The sequence below is a fragment of the Entelurus aequoreus genome, linkage group LG19 (genome assembly GCF_033978785.1).
Source record: "Entelurus aequoreus isolate RoL-2023_Sb linkage group LG19, RoL_Eaeq_v1.1, whole genome shotgun sequence".
Classification (NCBI taxonomy): Eukaryota; Metazoa; Chordata; class Actinopteri; order Syngnathiformes; family Syngnathidae; genus Entelurus; species Entelurus aequoreus.
In genome coordinates this window covers 15482003-15494047 of record NC_084749.1, presented here as the reverse complement: position 1 = coordinate 15494047, position 12045 = coordinate 15482003, and the positions used below count along the sequence as shown (strand labels likewise).

At 38.4% G+C, this 12045-nt stretch overlaps 1 protein-coding gene across 5 annotated transcripts in view; it reads left to right on the top strand.

Moving 5' to 3' along the window:
* Positions 1-12045, top strand: part of LOC133635150 (arf-GAP with coiled-coil, ANK repeat and PH domain-containing protein 2-like) — a 90483-nt gene that overhangs the window by 30094 nt on the left and 48344 nt on the right. For all 5 annotated transcript variants that reach the window (XM_062027997.1, XM_062027998.1, XM_062027996.1 and 2 more), the window contains exons 3-6: positions 762-881; positions 3352-3405; positions 4394-4452; positions 6499-6682. In XM_062027997.1, the coding sequence (XP_061883981.1) occupies positions 762-881; positions 3352-3405; positions 4394-4452; positions 6499-6682 (417 nt within the window). The remainder of the gene's footprint in view (positions 1-761; positions 882-3351; positions 3406-4393; positions 4453-6498; positions 6683-12045) is intronic.

Genomic DNA, 12045 nt, shown 5'->3' with positions numbered 1-12045 from the left:
TCTTTAGCTGCCAACTACAGCGTTAATCGCTAGCTGGCAACTAATCTGCAAGTCTTTAGCTGGCAACTAGAGTGTTAATCGCTAGATGGCAACTAGTGCACAAATCGCTACCTGACAACTGGTGTGCTAATTGCTAGGTGGCAGCTAGAGTAATAATCATACTGTACTAATAGTTAGCTATCTTACATTTTTTAATACAATATTATAAGTATTTTATGTTTTTATTTTAAACTGCAAAGTACAGTGAGTAAGGGTGTCCATGCCAATGACATTCATAAACAACACTCCAGTGTGTTGGATCAATGTTAATGTGCATTTGAAAACATTTACATTTGTGGAAAAGTATTTTATGGGAAAAGTCCAATCAGGAAAAGTACATTTTATGGGAAAAGTCCAATCAGGAAAAGTACATTTTATGGGAAAAGTCCAATCAACTAATTTACGACCCCCCCTGCAGTACCTCCAAGGACCCCTGTGGGTGTAACGGACCCCCTGTTGAAGATGTTTGCTTTCAGGCCATCACAGTTGAGATTTGTCTTTGCTGAATTGGCTGAAGACATTTCTGTGGGAAAGAATGGAAAACATCCAAGCTCTGTTTATGTTTGCATAACCTGAAATTATCTCTCTTCTCCCCCAGTGTCTTAGCAGTGAAAGATGTGCCCTTTGTTATTTGTTTCTTGGTGGTTGTTAGTTGCATACTTTACCAAGACCTAATCTAATAATGCTAACATTCTTTTCTTCCCTTTTCTCTCTTTGTTTAGCTGGTCAAGTTGTGTATCGGCATGATAGACGCTGGGAAAGCTTACAATGCTGCCAACAAACAGTTTGTCAGCGGGATCCGGGAGCTTGCCCTGCAATCCACCAAAGATGAGGTCATTGAGGTAAACAACAAATCTTGCACGGACCACTTTGAGTTTGCAGTTTTGATGTTTGACTTAAATACATCTACAAAAAGATTTAAAGTACAGCAGAACGACGCAGTTGATGTCCCTCGGACTGGTTAATTCACGCCGACATAACCGAACTGGAAATGCGATTGCTTGCACTTTAACTGGTGACGTTCGCCAGACACTTAAAGAGAACAGGCGGAACGAAAGGATATTTGAACGTTTATTGGCGTTGGTCAACATAGGTGAGTTCTCGGCTTAAGCGGGTTCCACTGTACCGAGCTGTCACTCAAAAAAAGTCTGAATAATTGCGTGACTGACGCCAACTGGCTCCTTCTCCTTTGAAGCCTACGGCGGAATTTGATACGAACCTCAAAAAATTCAACCTTGTGTCAACGACTGCAGAGCTCTGCATGGTCAACTTTTTTAGTTCGTCACTTCCGTGTTTTTGTCCCGCTTGCCCTCCGCCTCGACTCGTTCAGGGTTCGCACATCTTAACTTCCCGAACGTCTTCTCTTTCGGTTTTGGAGCAATATGTCCAATAAAAATAACCTTTGTTCAAAGTTATTTGTTCAATCTCCAACCACAGCAATGTGGATGTCGCTTCAGTCGCCATTGTTTACCACAACTACAATTGAACCGATACTGTACAGATACCTGGGAATCGATAACGGTACCAATTTTCGGTACTTTTGTGTGTGCTACAAAATATTAAATGTTTTGATAAAATTTTTTTACTTTTATTGCAACATTTAAAAATGACCTGATTATGATAACTGCTGTCCAGTTGTATCTTCTTTCATTATCACATTTCTGAGTCTAAATCTCTATTGTTTATTGTGTGTTGTTTTGGTTTTTGTTGCACCCCAAAAAGTGTTAATACTGTAAGTATTGTACGCATTAGCTGTTTGATTGTAAGGTGCATCTTAGTTGTAATTTTTATTATCAAATTTGAAGGGAGTTGAAATCGCTATGTAAAATCGCTAATGCTAATCAGTAGCATGTCAATAGCAAAACCAATGTATGTTAGCATCAAGCTCGCGCATTTTTGGAAAAATGTTACGTTGGAGCATTTTTTTAAGTCAATTTCTTTGTTGACATTGAAAATTGCAACATTACTCAAAAGTAGTTTGGCTGTGTCCACTCTCATGGGTGCTGGAGTGATCGGCAAGTGCTGAAGTGCAGATAGCCGGCAACCGGGCATGATGTAAAGCGCAAGCCAGGTACCGAAACATTGTACGGCTTGATTTTAATGAACGGGTGCGGCGGGTTTTGGTCTGTGCCAAAGAAGTATCGCATTCGGTACCCATCTACACTGTTTCAAAGTCCCCACACTGTTTCAATGTCCATTTCTCAGATGATATAATTGTTGTTGACTGAAGTGCTGATATCAACCAAACCTAACCCCCTCACCCCAACCCCCTCCACATCCCACCCCCCGGATTGTAAATAATGTAAATAATTCAATGTATATACTCTGATGATTAACTTGTGTGATGACTGTATTATGCTGATAGTATATATTTGTACCATGAATTGATTAACGTGGAGTTAAAGTTGAAAAACGTATTCAGGTGTTACCATTTAGTGGTCAATTGTACGGAATATGTACTGTACTGTGCAATCTACTAATAAAAGTCTCAATCAATCAATCATCCCTTACTACAATACACAGGAAGCTAATAGCTAGTCAACGAGAGTTGTGGTTGCTCACTCAGGAGAACACTGCCTCTAGTGTTATGGAAGAGGATTTCAGGTAACGCGTCAGCGCCTGTGGAAAAGCTGTAAACGAATCAGGATGCGGTCAGAGGGGGCACAGGCTATGTGACGCGGGAGATCACAACTTTTCTTCCTGTTACTCACAAACATTTTCAAGTGACCCGTAGAGATGTAGCTTTAACACAAAGACCTGTTAGAAAAAAATAGTTTCAAACGTTGGGGAGGAAAGCAAACAAGATAGGCGTTATAATGCTAATTTTATCGGCACACTGATGTTATGACATACCTGATATTCCCCACTGGAATATACTGTTCTGATCATTTGGACCGTTGTTCTCCAAGCTAGGTGAATGTTCAGTTGTATTGCACAAGTTAGGCTTTCACAATTGTAATGCAATTTATTGCAATGTACAGCTATTTCCCTGAGAATGTCTTAAGAAATGTTTTTCCAAAAGCTTGTTTTGAAAGACATTAGTCATTACGTATATTCAAGTCAAAATGGTATCTTCTGTATAGGTTTGGACTGCCAAAAACACTAGCTAACCTCCTGAATGTGATGTTGCTCTTTGTCTTGTCTACTTTGGGTACTGTGGCAGGCTATTCTGCTTAATGCTGCAAAACTACCCAAGTTATGCATTTTACCGTTGTTTTCGAATTGCCAACATTTTTCTTCATGCTGCTTTCCAAGTTCTGTAAATTTTTCCTTTCTGTCACTGATGTTTGCCCCACTTTTCTTTCCCAACAGTCCAGTCTGTCAAAGTTTGCGGAAAGCCTTCAAGAGATGATCAACTATCACACGGTACGCTGGCTCTTCCGTGTGAAACCGGATGTAGAGTCAAAATTGTAATTCCCTGTCGACAGCTGAGTGATGACAAAACCCAGCTGCCTCTGTATTGTATCAATTACTTCCTGCTGCCCAAGTAGACTTATGGACTGTGGACAAAATGAACACTTAATATTACATTAAAAAAAACATCCAAACTTGAAATCTACGGTTAGAGTTGCATGAGAATGTTAAATGGGCGAGCGAACGCTGGTCACATCAGCTGATGCTCAGCGGTTGTTTCCACTCGGCACATGATCCCAAAACAGTGCTCAATCTGTTTGCTGGAACGAGCCACACTGCGCATATTGTCCTGTCTGGTTAGCACATTGCATAGAATCCATAGTATGAATGAACAGGGGTGTCACGATCCGATATTGGCATACATATTAATAAGATATAATAATACATTATTTCCTTATTGTGGGATAAATAAAGTCTATTCTATACAAGATAAGACATACATAATATAGTTGAACAATATTGCCGTTTAAAACCACTTATGTCAACATAAATGAGTGTCAAATAATTCAAGTTGCATATTACTTACACATACGGTACAAAGTCTCCATGGCAGAAGCATATTTGAAAGGATTCAGTAACAAACTTAATGAATTATTATGGCCAGTAATTGTCACCAAAAGCAATTTCTGCTCCACTTCAACCTCAAGGCATTATAAGTGAATTCCAGACATTTAATAATATTTAGGTTAATGTTTTTCATACCTGTCATTATTCTCCTTTTAGTCATTTCACTTGATCAAACCCTTTGTCAGCATTCTACACTACAAAATGATAAAAGTATGTTCGATTCAGTCTGACATCGTATCGGACCAATATCGGTATCGGCCATCGGGACCCGCCTAAGAGTGAATTGCTTGTGGAAAATCTTTGCACAGTATGTTTTATAAATGGATGGCTCAAAAAGGATAGAAACAAACGTTTTTGCATTCCTTCTTTGCAGATACTATTCGATCAGGCTCAGAGATCAATCAAGACCCAGCTGCAAACATTTGTTAAAGAGTGAGTATCAACTGAATGATGATATAAGAAATGACCATTATTCCACATCCATGTCTGAGGAAGCATCCTCTTAAAATGACCGTGTTTGATGCAGAAATATCTCTCTTTCTGTGTACACTCAGTTCCAGGTGGGCTTGTATTGTACATAGACCCTGATTTGTTTTATTTTTAGGAATTTGCTTTTTTTTTTGCCCCTGGCTCACTAGGCTTAACACCTACATCAGTATTCAGCATGCTTCTCAGACGAAGCAGGGAAGTACGTTCCTCCATAATTATCCACTGCCTTGCAGCATTCAGATATGACTTAGCTTTGTAAGCCGAGAGACAGCAGAGGACAAATGTGGGACATGAAGCTATTTTCAGTATGTATGCAAACACTTGCGGACACGGTTTCATTAGCATATTCAAAACCCAAGTCTTAATTAAGGGAGAACTGCACTTTTTTGTTATTTTGCCTATCATTCACAATCCTAAGGTAAGACGAGCATACATGTTTTTCTTTTTTTATGCATTCTAAATCATAAATAAATACTAGCAAAAGTCAGCTTACAATGGAGTCCATGGGAGTCGCTCTATTCCGTCTACAAAGCGCTCTAAAAAAAATCAAGCGTCTACATCATCGTTTTATACACTGTACTGTACAGTCTTAGTATTAAGTATATATGTAATTTAGTAACAGGCACATTCATAATAACGCATCATATGCGCATTCTTGTAATTTTAAGTATACTGTGGCGCATTAATTTCAAAGACGCATCGCAACGTTCACTATTTCCTTTAACAACACATATTACTAATGATAGCAGACTTCATGAGAGCCGAAAACGACTACTTTAGGACAAATGATGATCCAGAACCTTATGTTTTTAATCCTGAATCTATGAATGATGAGATACAAGTTTTACAAGCAGTGAGATAATGAGATCCAGCAAGTAGTACTATTGGTAAGTGCTGAACAAGAAATACAAACAATGACCATAATAAAACAATCACTTACTGTACAATGTCTGCTCTCACTGCAATGGCGATTGATGAGATTAAGATTAAGATTAAAGATGTTTATATATTCATGTTTAGATGAAGAAATAATCATAGTTCTTACGTAGGTGCAGCTAAGGAGCGTCTTTTCGTGTCTTTTTTTGCCAAATCCGGGTATAAGTTGAATGTAAAAGTTCACCAACTTCTCGGTTTTTGGCCACAACCTTCTAACTATAGGCATGATTTATAATCTAGAATAGTGATCCTTAAACTGTGGTACATGTACCACAAGTGGTACGCAGGCTCCATCTGAAGGTATGCCAAATAATCACTTGATAAAAGTTCAATGTTTTATTTTCCTATATTCAAACATTATGTTACTGTTCAAACTGTGTGGCCAGAAATATTAAATATACTTGTTAAAAATAAAACCTATGCCTTGTTTTTATTGAATACTTAGCCCTACTACGCTCCTGTCTTTTGATGTTAATCATTACGGTGGTACTTGGAGAGCTAAGTATTTTCTAAGGTGGTACTTGATAAAAAAAAGTTTTGAGAACTACTGGTCTAGAATTAACTTTCATCAGCTCAGAAGTGATGCAGCAGCTCACGGGTTCAGTATGTCAATATAGCAGCACAAGCTCGTTAGCTCTCTGTGAGATCAATGCGCTGCTAAAAGTAGTCCCGTAACTTTAGGGCTCATAACAATATCACTGATATTTGGTTAATATTCAGGTAACGAGACATAAATGGAGTATTATTGGCTGATTTTGGATGTTTTTTAGAGGGCTTTATGGGCGCAATAGAGAAATTTATGTCATGACTTCTGCTGTTGTTTATTTACCAGTTAAAGTGCATCAAAAAAGAAAAATATATTCGTTCTCGTTTTACATGGGGATTGTGAATGATAAAAGTGCAGTTCTGGTTTTAATTCAACCTAATTTGACCTCGCTGTGTAACCATCACCCAACATGTTAATGTGGCTGCTACTGACATCTTTTGTCACCATAGGCTCGGTAAAGCAATCCGAATGTATAACGTCACACACCTGTCTCTCTCTTTTGCCAGCGACCTGCGTAAGTTCAAAGAAGCGAAAAAGCAGTTTGACAAAGTCAGTGAAGAGAAGGAGGCGGCGCTGATCAAGAACGCCCAGGCTCCTCGCAACAAGCAGCACGAAGTGGAAGAAGCAACCAACATCCTCACCGCCACGCGCAAGTGCTTCCGACACATAGTCCTCGACTACGTTCTACAGGTATGACGCCATATCAAGGCATCTAATTTGACTAGCAAAAGTCAATATGTTGAGAAGTATGTCCAACATTCTACAGTGCAACTCGTTTAGTTCGATGCACCTCCCTCCGATTGGCTGACTCATGTCAACGTAAGCAGTTGTGAAGTGAAGTGAATTATATTTATATAGCGCTTTTCTCTAGTGACTCAAAGCGCTTTACATAATGAAACCCAATATCTAAGTTACATTTAAACCAGTGTGGGTAGCACTGGGAGCAGGTGGGTAAAGTGTCTTGCCCAAGGACACAACGGCAGTGACTAGGGTGGCGGAAGCGAGAATCGAACCTGGAACCCTCAAGTTGCTAGCACAGCCACTCTACCAACCGAGCTATGCTGCCCCAAGTTGTCAGCATAACGGAAAATAGCCATTGCTTGCACATTTTCTTGTGACTGGCCTGAGACATAAGTGAAGGAGGCTGATAATAAAATTATTTATGAACCTAAGTAGGGCTCCGGCTCTCGATTATTTTAGTAAACGAGTAATACATCAATTAGTTTAGAGGTGTTCAATAGGTGTCCGAGGCCCCAAGGAGGTCCGCAGAGGTACGGCAGGGGGCCGTGAAATTTTTAAATACATTTCTCTTTTTTTAAAAATATTTTCCCCAGCAATTTTTCCACAAATGTAAATATCTCTAAATGTAGTTGAATGTGAATAAATCACGTACATGAATATCCATCCATCCATCCATTTTCTACCGCTTGTCCCTTTCGGGGTCGCGGGGGGCGCTGGAGCCTATCTCAGCTGCATTCGAATATAAATAAATAATTATACTCTTCACGTTAGCATTTCAGGGGAACTGAACTTTTTTGGGAATTTTGTCTATCGTTAACTATCATTATGAGAGGCAAGACCACACATGGCTTTTTAAAAAAAATGATTTTAAAGATGATAAACGCTTGAAAGATGCGGCTAATGGTAGTCCCCGTTGTAGTCTTCAAAGCCCTCTAAAACTTCAAAACCCTCCATCAACCTTTGATATACACACTGCAAGTCTATATATTATGTAGTAACAGACACATTCATAGTAATATAAATAGATAGTATTTTATTGATTCCTTCAGGAGATATGTAATATGTTCAACATTTACCGTATTTTAATCATTTCCGGGATTTATTTTCCGCACAGACAGGCTCCCACTAACTAACCTGAGCTTCTCCCTTGTCGAGAAAATCTTGTCAATTGCATTAAGAGACCAGTCGATCTATTCCGTGTTTATATTTGGAGAACAGTGCGCAGAGAGACTCCCAAGAAAGTTGAGATGAGACGAAGAAGCAAAGTTGAGAAAGATAAGGGAGAGGGAAGGAAAGTGTCCGCCTTTGTTGAGAGCAAGCAGGGAAAAAAACTGGCACATTCAGCTTCATGGCAAACTACTTCCTAGCTAGTCAACACACCGTAGCCTATGCACTGCTATTTTTATTATTGTCTTGTAATTTCGACTGCATGCAACATCTACTATATAATATTTGCAAATGAGACTCAGAAATGTAATAGTAAAGCAAGTTATAACAACTAGATAGCAGTTATCATTATCAGCACAGTTTTAAATAGTACATTCAAAATGAAATTAATACCTATCCCTATGTAGAATGTCGCAATATATTACAATATTTCTATACTGTATCGTCACTCAAGTGGGTTATACTTGTATAGCGCTTTTCTACCTTTTTTAAGGAACTCAAAGCGCTTTGACACTATTTCCACATTCACCCATTCACACACACATTCACACACTGATGGCGGGAGCTGCCATGCAAGGCGCTAATCAGGAGCAAGGGTGAAGTATCAGAATACGTATCGTATCGTCAAGTCCTTGCCAATACCATTATCAATACTTGAACAGGTTGAACTGTATCATTAAATTGTACTAGACACTGCTTTGTTTTCCATATTTATTATTATTTAGGCTTAATATTACATTTTTCATGTGTTTTCCAAAGACTGTTTGTTTTCAGAACAACACAACTAAGTTGAGGCACACATTTATTTTACAAATAGGAGGTTTAAAGTGCTGTACCAGCAATCTCTTTTGAACAGAAATTCCAATTCCTTGAGTCAGGGTTAAAAACGCTGATGTGGCAGAAGGGAGAATGAACCGCAGCTGTTCTTGATTCCACTAAACACACTCTAAACATGATAGTGGATTTAGCTATAGAAACGTAGTGATTGCTCTTACTAGTGAGATAGATGCACAGTGCAAAACAAATAACATGCAAAAGAGGAGCAAAGAGAAAAGAAGTGCGCTCTAACACAAGTACAAATTCCGAAAGCATAATTTGAAGTAGAATGACCAATGCATGAATGCAATTTGATACAGAGTACAAATTTGGTAGGTAAGGAAGGCAAAGAAAAATGCAGAAAATAGGGTTTGGAAATATACTCCAATGGCTCATTGCATCATTTAACTCCCTTGACGAGGCTCAGCTCTGACAGTTTATCTTGCTTTCATGTCTGTGTATTGGAAATCTATGTGGCAAACTGCTGGCACAGCCCAATCAAACCGTTACCATTTGTGTCCTGTGAGAAGCAGTTGAGAATTTTTCAGATAATTATTCACTGCAGTCCATGGAGCTAGATTAGGGCCAAAAGTTTGTACTCAAAAAGATATACTTTGAAACTGAAAGTTCAAGTTTTGATATTGAATTTTGGAAAATACATCATTGTATTCAAAATAAAACTAAATGCACACAATTTTTTTCAGGTTAAATATAATTTGGAGTCACACTTTTGCATGATGTAGCCCTGGGGTGTCTAAAATATGGCCTGCGGGCCATTTGCGGCCCTGAGCCAGTTTTTTATCGGCTTGCGGTGCATTGGTTACTATGCTAATATTAGCATGCTAGCGTTTTTTTGCTATATTTACAGGTATAAACCTCAGTGCCAAATATTTTTCATGTTTTAGCAAATTTTGCAGGTATACACCTCAGTCATATATTTTGGTTCTTGCTGCATGCTAACATTAGCCTGCTAGCATTTGTAGCAAATGTTGCAGATATACACCTTTGAGTTGTATTTTTTTGTACTTGACTTGTGGCATTCAGTGGAAATAGTCTGGGCACCCCTGGTGTATCGTATATAAAGTTTTGGGTTGAACTCAATTAGTTTCTAAGTAAGCCCCTTATTCTTTGATGAGCCGTCTGTCATTATTAGTCCACGACCCTCGCACGCTCGCCTCGCTGAAAAAGGGACAAAAGTTCAAATGTGAAAAAGGAAGATGTGAAACTGAAAAAAATAATGTGAACGGTACAAAATAAGATTGAAATCTGAAAAAAAAAAACAGAAGCTCAAACATCGAAATATATGGACGTGAAAATAATTCCTTCAAATCATTTTAAGTGTGAAACAAAATTATATTCAACCTGAAAAAAAATGGTGGGCACTTATTTTTATTTTGAATACAAAGACCTATTTTTCAAAATTCAACATTCAAAGTCACTTTTCTCAAGTGCAAAACGTTTGGTCCTAATGTAGCTCCAGTACGGTCTAAGGCCATGTCCACACAAACACGTGTTTTTACATGCTGTCATTTCCAAAGCTCAACAACACTGCCTTGCTGGCTTTAAACACACTAGATTAGATTAGATTTAGATGTATTGGTTCCCGTTGGGGAAATTCATTTTCACTGCCGTACATTTAAACAATAGACATTACACATCACAAACAAAAATAACAAAAAGACATCATACATGACCAACACATTTACAGGCTTGTCACTATAAGAAGACTCAACGTAAACTTGCTTCTATTTTCACTCAACAATGATAAAAAAAAGACTCATCAAAATGGGCTCTGCGACATTCCCGCCAGCACTAATTAATATTAGCTGTTTTGGATACGATTGCTGTCGAACCTCCAGCTGATGGAACAACTTTGACAAGCAATACTTTTTGCTTTATGTCATAAGAAAGATGCAACATTAGCTCATGTTTTTAATCCTTATTTATTGACCGATCATGAAGTTAACTTGAGTGTGTTGGTTCCCTTTGTGTAAATGGGTGTGGTCACGACCGCGCACGCGTAATAAAAAACATGCTGTAGCATTCTCCTGGTTAGTGTGTATTGATGTTAAAGACAATATACACTTCATTGCTCATTTTGTATATCACTATATCGATAAATAAATGCTTAATATTTCCACGAGAGTTTTGCAGCGACACACACAAATCCGCACACTTTAGGCACTTAAACATTCAAGAGGCTTCCTTGGCTGCTTTAAAGTGTGTGCTGATTTTAGAAATAATGTACACTTCACTGCACATGTAATCACCAGGTTGCTAATTAAACATGTTATAATTCCACGAGTGTTGGGTTTCAGCAGCAGACACGTATGTACGCTTCAAACTCTAAAATAGATTCATAATGTTCCCAAGGCTCTGTGTAAGTGCAGGCTGGTTTTAAGGATAATGTACGTTAGCTTAGCATACATTAGTTATGTGCACATGGACACATTTAATCGGATTAAAAGCCTAACCGGAATAAAATGCCATTCTTAATATTCTGACCCAATCACACACGTTTGGATCAAAATTTAATTCTGATCGAGACGGGTGGTTTATGCCGAAAGTCATTCAGATTCTAGTGCATGAAAACATTTCTTCTGAAATTTGGGTTAGAAATATCCTTACTGCATGTCTTTGATGTCAGCTATACTTTGGTGGTGGAGCAGGGACTAAATTTAATATTCTCCGAATGAAGCAATTGTCTTACTGGTGTCTCCCCCTCATTCAACATGTACAGATGTAGCGTTATATACTATTAAATCTGTTGCTTTAAGACTAGCAAAAACAAAAGTATGGTATGGAGTGTCATGTGTCCATGTAATAATAAAAGAAGGGATCCAGTTGTCGTCTTAACAAGCTGTTTTATTCACAACTTTACAGTTACTCCAAGTGCTAACTGCTAGCCTCAAACCCATACACAGAATTTCGTAACATGCAGACGCGCTGCAACCCGTACATAACTACAACATAAAAAGCACAGAACAGCTATATTTCAAAAAGAGAGGTAAGACAAAAGTAGTGAACAGAAAGAAAAAGTGATAAATAAATACTGTGATAACGTCGGACGAGCAGAAATGCACAAAGCCATGTTTGTTAACAGTGGAAGTCTAATTCTTCTTCAGCACCTGCCTGGAGCAAACTCGTCCAAAAGATTCCGCCATAGCACAAATAACACACCTTTTCGTTTGTTAGGTTCTGCGCATGTCTCAGTTAAGTATTCCAATTTAAGGTGTGATGCATGAAAATGCACGTCATAATCAGATCATTTTTTATCAGGGTCCATGTACACAGGAACATTCTAATTTGAATGATGATCAGAATAAATA